We start from the raw sequence: 11571 nt of genomic DNA, 5'->3' as shown, positions 1-11571 counted from the left end.
ATATTCTTTCTGGGTGGCAAGGTACCTACGCGTATTGGCCGAGAGAGATGTGGATGTGTATAGGTACCTCTCATAGGAAGGTAGGTATGCGCCCGGGCTCGATGGAGGGCCGATATTTCTGCACCCATATCCGCCTACAGCTGCGCCCGACACCTCTAGCTGGTGGCGTCCCGTATTTGATATGCACGAGCACAGGACGAAGACATGCTCTCTGCTCGTAGTTGGGCGACGAAGACGATAGATAAGTGATGTGCGGAAATTGCCGCCAGGTACCTACGCCGCTACCCCGGCGGCTGTCCTCCTATCCGCACCATCGGGTGCCAGCGAATCCTTCGGCGCCCCTCCATTGGTCGCGCGCGAGGAGCCCTCCGCTGCACGTCGACGGCTTGCCTCTCTCGCCCTCCAACAGTTCGACTTGGAACCGGGATGGGGGCAAGGCGGCCACCGACAACTCTGCAGCTGGGATACCCATCTACCTAAGTATATGTAGGCACATTAGGTGCGCGCCCCAATCCTTGGTGCCGAAGTCCTGCTCTGCCCTCCATCCTATAAGGGCTCGAAGCAGGCAAAGCACTCTACGGCGAGGGGGCGCCGTGGCGTCCGGAGTTTCTACGCGTATAGATTACCTGCGTATTCGAGAGACGTAGGTACGCGCATCCTCGCCAACTCCGTACGTCCAACGGTGACCGCCTTTCCCTCCCTTCCCCCTGGCTCCAAACGTAGCAATCGGGAGACCGAGATATCCAAAGTCGGGAAGCGCATCGTCATCCACCCTCGCCGCCCCCTAGACAACATGGCACCGGCACGGGCAGAGGTGGGCAAGTAGACAACCCGGCTAATGGCCTACCTAGCTGGCTGGCAACCAGTCGTCCGGAACGGTAAGCACGTGCAGGTCTATACCTACGTAGGTATCTGCCCGTGGTCTGTCACCGTCGCACATGAACCACCAGCTTTCCGCCGTTAGCGTAACCTAGTCCCCTCGAACTCCGGACTGTGTGTGGCAGTGCGGCGCGGCGCGGCGGCGGCTATCTACATGCATGGCCAACTTCGTCGACCTTGTCCTCCCCCCCCAAGGCGTTCGGTGAAGCGCACGCAGAACGGCGTGGGCCGTTTTATCCCTTCCCCTACGGGCCGCCTGCCTGCTGCACGTAGCCGGCTCAGCCAGGCAGCCAGGCGTGCCGCTGTTCGCGCCGTGCGGCCGTCCGAGACTAAACCCCCTTTCTCATCGCCGCCATCCAAGCTCGGGAATCTGTGCTGTCGTGTTAGGTATGCACATACGTCGCAATTCGCTGGCTAGCGCAGAGGGGAGTTGCGTATTACCGTCGGCATAACCGGAAAAACGTAAATGAGTACTTAAGAAACGAAACCGAAGGGTCCGGGCCTCGACCGATGGTATCCCGGACGTCAGGAGCGGCCGAGGCGTCGGGACCTGCGAGATACGGGCCGAGGCCGAAGTCGATTTTCGCTCCACCCCGGCCCGCTCCGCTCCTCGTAGCCGCGTCTGATCATGTCGCGTTTGAATTTCTCCCTCGAATTCGCGACGGCTCCTCAACCAAGACGTCGCCGAAAGGCACCCGGCGAGTAATGTAATGACTAGAAGTACGTCTCTGGGCGAATTCAGTACCATTTGCGCTGATATACCTAGGTAGGTAAGTATCCGGCTTGCTTTCGTATGCCTATCATACCTAGGTACCACGCTCGCTCTTGGCCATTGGTTGGAAAGATTGTGCAGTTGCGATTCATTGAATGCGCCGCTGGTTCTCCGGCCTAACCTAAAGGCTCGGCGTCCCTTATATTCAGCCCGCAAGAACCTTTCTGCCTTCCCACGGCGCCTGCAGGGAACCTCGGTCGTATTCTATCCCGTTCCGCATTCCAAGCCGGCGCGCGGACCAAGCTGACAGTCTCTCCTCTAACGAAAATCGGGGTTGGAACAACAGTTCACCTGGGACACTGCTCACAGTTTATATTTTTTTTGTATTCTTCCTTTATTTGTTGATGCTAGACGCAAGGCTGAAGCCGTGATCCTTGCCTAACCCAGATGCAGCCAATCATGAGAACCGTTCACACTACCAACTCCGGCCCAAACCCATCTTATATCGATGAAGGGTACAGCATGATACGAACAGAGGCGCCGAAAGACTTAGAGGGAAGGGGGTGAGCGAACTTTGCTCGGACGACGCCAGAATTGCCTGGAACGAGGGGTGCCTGTCAGCTAGCCATTCGACTCTGTCCTTGGGATGACCCTCAGGGCTGTCGCTGAAGTTGCGGGTGTAGAAACACTGTATGCGTACCGTGGGGTCGGGTGACCTTGCCCCAGATCACTCGGATTTTGGTTCCTCGGATCTCCTTCTGGCCCTTGTAGACATACGCGACCTTCTTGCCTAGGTAGAAGCTGTATCCACGCGGTTAGAATCTTGCGGGATCACAATCGGCATCCGAAAACACATACTTGGCAGCGTTGGTGTCGTCGACGCCCTCGATCTTGATTAGGCTTGTTCGGGGGTGGGTGTTGTGTCGGCTCCGCTGGTAGCTCAAGTGACGACCCCTAAAATGTAGACCTCTGGTTAGCCCCTGCTCCGTCCTCGAAAGCAGCCCGGCTGTTTAATCGTCTGCTCCCGTTGCTAGTGTCGGTAAAGGGGCGCGTAGGCATATCCCTTCGGAGCGATTTGGTGCATTATAACGACTGGCCGGGTTCGGATGTTCGTGGTTTGAGGGCTTGCTTACTTGACGTATACTAAAAACGGGAGGGTCAGTAAGAGCTTGGGAGAGGCCGCGAAAATACAGCTATGCCAAACAGTACGGGGTATGGAAGAGACCAGACGCGGACGATGATGCAGAACGCGAACACGGTGAAATTGGACTCACATCTGTGACCAGATTCGGAAGGCATCTTGACTATATGTTTCCAAGGTTCTCAGGAATGAGGAGGGGTGCTGGAAACCCGGAGTCGTCTTGTGATGAAGAAGGCCTTTGTGCACTGGGCAGGTTGTGTCGTCGATTGTTGGTGATGGGCCAAATCGAGGTGGATTCAGCTTGGTGATGAGGTTAGTTGAATGATGGAGGTGGATTGGTGTGAAGGTGCTAAGCGAGCCCTGCTGCTGGACCACAGAAAAAAACCTGGGATTTTTTTTTTTCCTTTCACATTGCGGTACAGTGGCGGATGCAAACCCAGCCACATGTGGCTTTCCATGGGTATATCGCTGAGTGGGGCAGCTTAAGGTACCTGGTGTACCCTACCTTGTACGTATAGAGTAAGCTTATCTATGAGCTCCTATCAGGCATTAGAATCCCCACCTCTTTATGTACCTACCTCCCAAGGGTTTTCTCGTCATGATTAGGCACTTACTCTGCAATGCTGGAAAGCTGGTTGAAAATGGATATCGCGGAGAAAGAATACCTACATGTGTCCGTCCAAAGCCCGTTCTCAATTGCCTGTCCTATAGATGCCTACCTAGAGGATGTCTAACATCCCCTTAAATAAGCATCATGTGTTGACAAGGTACCCTGTTAAAGTACCTTTCCGCTTGGCTTGCCCGATTGTTGAATCCGGAGCTGACTTAGATACCTGACTAACTCTTAGCTTTGTCTTCAGTGCGATCTCTATAGACCTTAGGTACTTTCCCACAAACCGGGCCGCAAGCAGAAACTATTACGTGCAGACAACAGGTAGGTAGGTATACAGAACATGAGAGAACAACGTAAGTATTTGATCTTTGTTGGGCACATATTGTCCGTGTTCCCTGTAGGTATAGGTAGGAAATTCTAACTCACAAGCTTCTCGTTAGTGTGCAGGCTACCAGCACGGAGTGGCTTCGAACCGGACTTTACTCATAATTATAAATCAACTTTCTTCGTCCACCTTATCTCTACCACAATCTTGGTAGGTAAGCCGGGTGGTGGTTAGATCCATGTGACGCCTAAATACCTCGCTCCCTGGTCGTGGGAAAATCACTCTCTTATTCCGATAACCGGGCGAGGAGTGTGTCGGTACGGTGCAGAGGCAGCGCTTGCAGTCGGCTTTTAGCTACCTCCGAACATGGAGCTATTTCCGTATGGCTACAGTGCCGCCGCAGCATTATGGAGATTGGTATGGTTACCTTGCAGCGGGCGTAAGCCGCTCCGGCCAAGTGCTGATGCCGCTCAGGAAACGACGCCAACACCAATGCCAGATATAACCTCGTAGCCTCATTTCCTGTTGCTTCACAGACAACTATGCCGCTGCCACTTGGCGGGGTAGTTTCGCCAGCCAGGACACGTAGGCACCTCAGAACCCCGAGACAAGCACCTACGGCATTAGCAAACGCAAACACGACGTGGACTTTGAGGCCCTTACAGTGTCAGTGAATGACCAGGTAAACTTGGCGCTGCGGCCATGTCGTGCGATGTACCTGTCTAATGACACTCCGATCCTTCTAGTCATTCTCATTACTAGTCTATCAATAATCCCTCAGGCATCATGAAAATTGGTGTAGTAGCGTGGCGAGGGACACATCCTCCTACGTAGCAGGCATACACCAACCAACGTTGTAACCGTACCTAGACTCCGTGACTTCACATCCTCGCCTCTGGCCGGTAATAAGAAAAAAAAAATTAAAAAGAGCCTGCAGAACAACATAGCGGTAAGAGTGAGGTTTCCCTGTGTTTTAAAGTGAGAATGTAGCCTGTTTACCTGACAATTTCTACGACCACCTGGGCGGGTAGGTAGGTAGGTAACCATGTGAACTGCAGGGCACGGGATTCCGTGAGAAGCGAGCGCGCGTTTGGCTTGGCTAAGCACCCCGCGGTCGGCACAACATGGAGGCAACTTGCCCGAGCTATACACTCTTAGGTACCTCTATAAGGCGGCTGTGAGGGGGACCCCTGAGTAAGCTGGGATCCCACCGAGGAATGCGTGGTAATCACGACAGGGTCGCTATGAAAACAGTCGGCCCCTCCATACCTAGTCGCATAGGTCACAGGGGGCCCTCAGGCACCGTAACGGCGTTACCCACTGGGACGAGTTCGGATTGAGCACACCACACGCTCGCTCTGCTTTCCTAGCTCCTTCGACGGACCACATACAAATCGGCGATAGATTGGCGGTCTCTTACCAAATTAGGTACTAATCAGTTCAACCCGGCCTGGCGCGAAACAGGCACTGTGGGCAGTTCCGGGAGCGCCCTTACGTGGATGACCGTAAGGAGGCACTGGGTATTTGAAGAGAATGCAGAAACAGGCTCTCCTCTTCCCACCACGCTGATGGAATCTGGCCTAGCACAGCTTGCTCCTCCTGGTAAGGGATCGTGAAGTTCAGCTTTGCCTCCGTGCGTTTGACGCAGTAAAGTAGAAGTGTGGATGAATTGGGCAAAGAAAACAGAGAAATAATCTAGTGTTCAACCTCAACAGCAGCCAAAACGGGCTATCGGCGCTGTGGTGAATAAAAGGCATAGGAATGGAGAGGGAGTATATCTGTGCTTGCCTACACGTACGTAGGTAAATATTAATTAATACTTAAGAACGTGTAGTAAACCTATCGCACTGCAGAGGAACACCAAGAAAAAACACGTCCCAAAGCCAACCCGACTTTACCTACCACCTCCTACGTCCAGCTCCAGCCTTCAATGGCAGCTCAGCCACTCCGCCGCATTCTGCATGGCGGGCTACGGAGGGTGTGCTCGACGGCAAGATGCATGTACCCAAGTACCTCCTGGTTAGGAGAGAATTTTCCCCCGCCAAACATCCCACCTTTCGCATCGCTAAGTATGACTCTTATCGACCCCTCTACGACCTCCGACTTCCAATAACCTCTGGTTTCCTTTTGGGTCTCTCGAGGGCGCCCTCTAGTCACACTTGCTTCTCTGTAGATATTTACGGCGGGGACTAACAGTAAACAAGCATACACGATGCCTACAGTCATTCACCTGAGGGCTGAGACGAAGCCTTTGGAGCGTCGTTCGCCGCGTATGTTACGTCGAAGGAAGAGAGAGCTGTGTGTCCCCGAGCTGCTAACGGTTCGGTATAGTATCACCGGAGTCGGCCAAGGCTCTCCTTCAGGCCGGGTATGTCGTCCGCGTCGAGCGGTCTTCTGACCGCATCTACAAAGATGCCGAGTTCGAGGCTGTCGGCGCAGAGCTAGTTCCTGGCGGGTCGTGGTTGAAGGCTCCGCAGCAGGACATCATCCTAGGCTTGAAGGAGCTTCCTGACGACGATATTCCCTTCCCCCACGCGTACATCCATTTCCAGCATGTTTTCAAAAAACAGCAAGGGTGGGCTGCGTCGCTCTCGCGCTTTTCGCGGGGTGGTGGCACCTTGTACGATCTCGAGTTCTTAACCGATCCAGACGGGCGCCGAGTGGCTGCGTTCGGCTACTGGGCCGGGTATGCTGGAACCGCCATCGCCCTCTTGTCCTGGGCTCATCAGTTCTCCAACCCAGGAACTCCACAGGGTCCAGTGCCGGTCTTCGACTCGGCGCCTGCTCTGACCGACTATGTTAAATCGGCGATCGAGGCTCCGGTGCGCGCCAACGGCGGCCAGCTCCCTCGCGTCATCGTCATCGGCGCCCTCGGCCGCTGCGGGAAAGGCGCAGTAGACTTCTGCACTGCTGCCGGCATCCCTGACGAATCTGTACTCAAATGGGATCTCGCCGAGACCGCTCGCGGTGGCCCATTCTCAGAGTGTGCCGAGTCTGACATACTTGTCAACTGCGTTTATCTCGGGCCGAAGAAAATTCCCCCCTTCGTCACCTTCGAATCTCTTTCCGTACCCGGGAGGCGGCTGCGCGTGATCTGCGACGTTAGTTGCGATCCCAACAGCGAAAACAACCCGATTCCCATATATTCCACTCACAGCTCATTCAACAATCCTACCACGTTTCCCTCGCAGAAGATTGACGCACCGGAACTCCGGATCATCGCCATTGATCATCTTCCGACCTTGGTAGCTCGCGAATCCAGCGATGAATATTCCCGCTTGCTTCTGCCGAGCTTGCTCACTCTGGACCGCCGAGAGAGCGAAGGTGTCTGGACGAGGGCAGAACAGACCTACAAGGAAAGGGTTGCGGAATTGCCCTAACCGTGTATCAAGTGCGGCGCAAGGGCGGACGTAATGGGCAGTTAGCAGGAGCCGTGGCCGTTCCACAACCTACCCGCCCGCGTTTCTACTGTTGATGGAGAACATCTGGCGGTCAACGATAACTGCTGCAGGCAGACCGTAATATTAGTGATGGCCGAATAGGGGGAGGGGGCCCAAGGCAATAGAGAAAAGTCAAGTGTGACGTGAAGACAAGACTGATGCATATTGGCCGATTTAAATACCGAAATTGCGCGCTGCTCTACCTGCCTAGCTGACATATCGGTGCGTAGTACGCCGCCCACAGACACGTGCGCCCCTTGCGCCTCGTTTAGGGGGGCGGATGAACCCCCTAGCTTCCACCGCTGCCCTAGCCGTGAAAACCTCCCACTAGCCGCACCAGTTCTGAGGTAGCCTAGGAGAAAGTAACCGCGGCAGTCTGTTGACCAGGTTAATGTTAAGGTAGTAAGGAGGTGTAAAGTCGAGGGAGCGGCCTTTGAGCCTCCTCTACGCGCGTTGCCTCGGCTTTCGCGTTGGCAGGGCGTGGAAATATCATCAAGCACGCGCGGCACATGCGCGAAATAAGAAGTAGGGTATACGTTGCTGACTGCAAGGATCGACGACAGGTTGGGATCTCCAATTTATACTACCTCTGGGAAATTGGTGTCGGGTTATAAAAGCAGCGTGGCCTAGGTACGTAGGTACCTATACTATAGATACCTAATCGACAGGTATGGTGATTCACTAGGGGGCACTTTACGTGTAGAGTAATACGGGAAGTGAGAAATGCATTTTCGGTAGGTATCTGGCCGAGGCACATGAGCTGGGCTGGAGAGGTACCTAAGGTAGCGAGTGCTACTGTACTAGTAATACCTACCACCTACCGACCTGTAGGCTGTACCTAAGGTAATAGAGTACCTAAAGTAGGTACCTAGGTAAGTCATATTGTAGGCTGGATGGAGTAGGTAACAGCTTCACTCACTGACTGTACGGATAACGCGTTACCGGCGTTACCGGCGATATCCCCACTACCCTCGATCTCCCCCCCCACTCCCCAGGTCCAGGTCTAGCACGCCCCCGGCCAATGGTAGCTCGCGGGCAAGGTACCTAGGGCATTTCGCCGTCGGCCTTTACGTTATTACCTCCTACCGCGACAGCAACTGTCACCGCAACTGCAACTGCCAGCCAGATCCTGCCCGCCCGTCCCGCCTGGTCAGACCCCCCCCAGGACGTCCAAATCCATCCACCATCCCTCCCGTCTCGCTCTCACACCCTCATCCCTCGGCCTCTCCCATATCCACCGCATCTCCCGAGTCTTGCTCTCCTCCATCGTCGACATCTTTCTTTCCTTTCTCTCTTCATCCCCCACCTAATCCTTCCTCCGCCAGTTCATCAGCAAGCTTGATACAATGGAGTCCATAAGGTGAGCTCCCGGATACCCCGCGCCCCGCCCCGCTATTGCTATCGCCCGTTGCTGCGAACCTCGCAGCTCGTCCTTCTTCGTTCGGCGTATTTTCCGATATGCATTCACCTACTTTGCCCTTTTGGGAGAGGCGCGGAGCTCCTCGGGGAAATTTGCCGCAGTGTCCTCTTTGGCCTTGGTGCGCGATGCTGACGAAACCCGCCCTGGCAGTTCCATGGAGCTGAAGGACAACACGGTCATCGTGGTCCTGGGAGCTTCGGGAGATCTTGCAAAGAAGAAGACAGTACGTGTTCACCGGTGCCACCTCGGAAGGTTTCGCAACTAACCATCGGCTCGCAGTTCCCCGCCCTCTTCGGCCTCGTGAGTTTCCCGTTGAATGCCGGTACGTTGAGCCGACCAAATTAACCTGCTTGGGCAGTACCGCAACCAATTCCTGCCGAAGGATGTCAAGATTGTTGGATATGCGCGAACGAAGATGGACCATGAGGAGTACCTCAAACGGGTCAAGTCCTACATCAAGACTCCTACCAAGGATATGGAGAAGCAGCTGGCAGAGTTCTGTGAGCACTGTAGCTACGTCTCTGGCCAATACGACCAAGACGAGTCGTTCCTCAACCTCAACGCGCATCTAGAGCAGCTAGAGGATGGCCGGAGAGAAACGCACCGTCTCTTCTACATGGCCCTGCCCCCTAGCGTCTTTACTATTGTCTCCCAGCGCCTCAAGAAATGCTGCTACCCACCCAAGGGCATCGCGCGTGTTATTGTAAGGATGCCTGTGATCGGCAACGTTGCGGATGTGGATACTGATCTTGGTTTCTTTTCCCGCAGGTCGAGAAACCGTTTGGCAAGGATCTGGCTAGCTCGCGCGAGCTTCAGAAATCGCTAGAACCCGACTGGAAGGAGGACGAGCTTTTCCGCATCGACCACTACCTTGGAAAGGAGATGGTGAAGAATATTCTTATCCTCCGATTCGGTAATGAGTTCTTCGGCGCTACCTGGAATCGACACCACATAGATAACGTCCAGATTACCTTTAAAGAGCCGTTTGGTACCGAGGGTCGGGGCGGATACTTCGACGAATTCGGAATTATTCGAGACGTCATGCAAAACCATCTGCTCCAAGTCTTGACCCTGTTGGCTATGGAGCGGCCGATCTCCTTCTCGGCGGAAGATATTCGTGACGAGAAGGTGCGAGTTTTGCGAGGTATCCCGGCTATCGAGCCGAAGAACGTTATCATCGGCCAGTACGGCAAGTCCCTCGATGGTAGCAAACCTTCCTACAAAGAGGATGACACCGTCCCGAAGGACTCGCGCTGCCCGACATTTTGCGCCCTAGTCGCATACATAAAAAATGAGCGGTGGGATGGCGTTCCTTTCATTATGAAGGCCGGCAAGGCCCTGAACGAGCAGAAGACGGAGATTCGAATCCAATTTAAGGACGTTACTAGTGGTATCTTCAAGGACATTCCCCGGAACGAGCTTGTCATGCGAATCCAGCCGAACGAGAGCGTGTACATCAAGATGAACTCCAAGTTGCCCGGATTGAGCATGCAGACAGTCGTGACTGAACTCGACCTAACCTACCGGCGACGATTCTCCGACCTGAAGATTCCGGAGGCGTACGAATCGCTGATCCTAGATGCGCTCAAGGGCGACCACTCCAACTTCGTTAGAGACGACGAGCTCGACGCCAGTTGGAGGATCTTCACGCCCCTGCTGCACTACCTTGACGACAACAAGGAGATCGTCCCGATGGAGTACCCGTACGGTGAGTGAAGGAAATTCCCTCGAGCCAGTCGCGATGGAATACGCGCTAATATAATTCTTGTAGGTTCTCGAGGGCCTGCCGTCCTGGACGACTTCACGTCGTCGTATGGGTACAAGTTCAGCGACGCCGCGGGCTACCAGTGGCCCATGACGTCAGCGGCACCCCCCAACAAGTTGTAAGTAGAAGTCGACGCAGTGTTTCGGCTATAGATGTCAGGCAGCCTTTGCAGATCTATCGTCATGGGTAACCACTGATTCCGCGGGGCGTAGTTAATTTTTTGATGCTACATCGACGGTCTCGGTCGCGTTAAAACTTCTTAGACTAAGTATCGACGAAGGCCCCGGGAGGACGTCGGGCTACTTCTATTAGGCAAATGGAATGGAAAACATGAGACGCGTTGGTTTTTCCTTTGTCTCTTTCATGCTCCTCGTTGCTGGCGGGACGAGGGTAAGGTGGTGCGTAGATCTATTGTCTCGAGTTCTGTGGTGCCGAGACGATAGAAAAGCAATAGGGATTTTTGCTTAACCAAACCCGATGGCGACGACATATTCCCGGCCTGAGGTGGTAGGGAGCTATGCCTATATACCTGCCTATACCTGCCTACCTTACAGATACCGTGGTCCGTTATGTAGTAGTAGTAGGTTGCGCCCGGAACACCTCGTCCGGCACTCCGTATCTCCACACGCATAGCTGTGCTTATATAGGTAGGTACCTACCTCGATATAGGTAACATATATGGTGGTTGCCTGGATTTGCGATGTGTATCGTGATCATGATAGGTATCGGTGTAGGGCACCAGCCAGCAGGTAGGCGGGCCAACGGTTAGGTGGCATAGCGGCAACCCGTCGGATTCTTGGCAGATCTACTGGCACTTACCCACGACGGTAGGAGGTAGCACGCTGCTATGATTACTCTGTTGCCTTGCCTACGTGTATATACCTTTGGCAGCTCACCTCCTCACCATGTCTAGCCTCATCTACGTAGGTAGATACCTTAGGCTGGTTAAATAGTCTCCTCAACTCATCCTACCAACCACGCAGGCATCGCTCAGCCCCCATTCTGCAAGCCCGGGGACTTCATCCCGAGGGAAGAGAGAGCCTAGATCTCTATACGGCGTATTCCGGTCGGTGCGATGCGGAAGGGTGGGGTGACTAGGTACTGGGAGGCGGCTGCGGTGAAGGCCGGTCGTAGGACTGGGCACAGGGCTGGCTCGAAGTGGTGACGATAGCTCACCAGTCCAGGATGAAATGAAATGAGAGGAATGCAGACTTAAATGAGTCATGTCGTGTATAATATAACGCGGTAGTTACATCGATTCGTGGTCGGGTCAACC

The 11571-nt window shown here is 54.3% G+C and overlaps 3 protein-coding genes across 3 annotated transcripts; 2 read left to right on the top strand and 1 right to left on the bottom strand.

Annotated features, from left to right (window-relative positions):
• Nucleotides 1-2091: 2091 nt before the first annotated feature.
• GGS23DRAFT_593770 (60S ribosomal protein L33) lies at nt 2092-2890 on the bottom strand (the record flags this gene model as incomplete). Its single annotated transcript, XM_051518071.1, has 5 exons — nt 2092-2189; nt 2292-2392; nt 2450-2545; nt 2725-2734; nt 2866-2890. The coding sequence occupies 5 exons, from the start codon at nt 2888-2890 to the stop codon at nt 2092-2094; spliced, it is 330 nt and encodes a 109-aa protein (XP_051375750.1).
• A 2992-nt stretch (nt 2891-5882) lies between these two features.
• GGS23DRAFT_615750 (alanine dehydrogenase) lies at nt 5883-7511 on the top strand (the record flags this gene model as incomplete). The annotated part of the gene is made up of 2 exons (XM_051520735.1): nt 5883-5940; nt 6002-7511. The coding sequence occupies 2 exons, from the start codon at nt 5883-5885 to the stop codon at nt 7048-7050; spliced, it is 1107 nt and encodes a 368-aa protein (XP_051375749.1). The 3' UTR covers nt 7051-7511.
• A 627-nt stretch (nt 7512-8138) lies between these two features.
• Nucleotides 8139-10995, top strand: GGS23DRAFT_553251 (glucose-6-phosphate 1-dehydrogenase). Its single transcript, XM_051515464.1, has 5 exons — nt 8139-8753; nt 8810-8830; nt 8889-9233; nt 9299-10238; nt 10302-10995. Exons 1-5 carry the CDS (start codon nt 8685-8687, stop codon nt 10415-10417), a joined length of 1491 nt encoding a protein of 496 aa, XP_051375748.1. The 5' UTR covers nt 8139-8684; the 3' UTR covers nt 10418-10995.
• The last annotated feature ends 576 nt before the right edge of the window (nt 10996-11571 follow it).

Source organism: Durotheca rogersii, assembly GCF_024521655.1.
Source record: "Durotheca rogersii strain YMJ 92031201 chromosome Unknown GGS23scaffold_3, whole genome shotgun sequence".
NCBI classification, from domain to species: domain Eukaryota; kingdom Fungi; phylum Ascomycota; class Sordariomycetes; order Xylariales; family Xylariaceae; genus Durotheca; species Durotheca rogersii.
The sequence above is the reverse complement of the archived record's forward strand: the minus strand, read 5'-3'. Positions and strand labels throughout refer to the sequence as shown.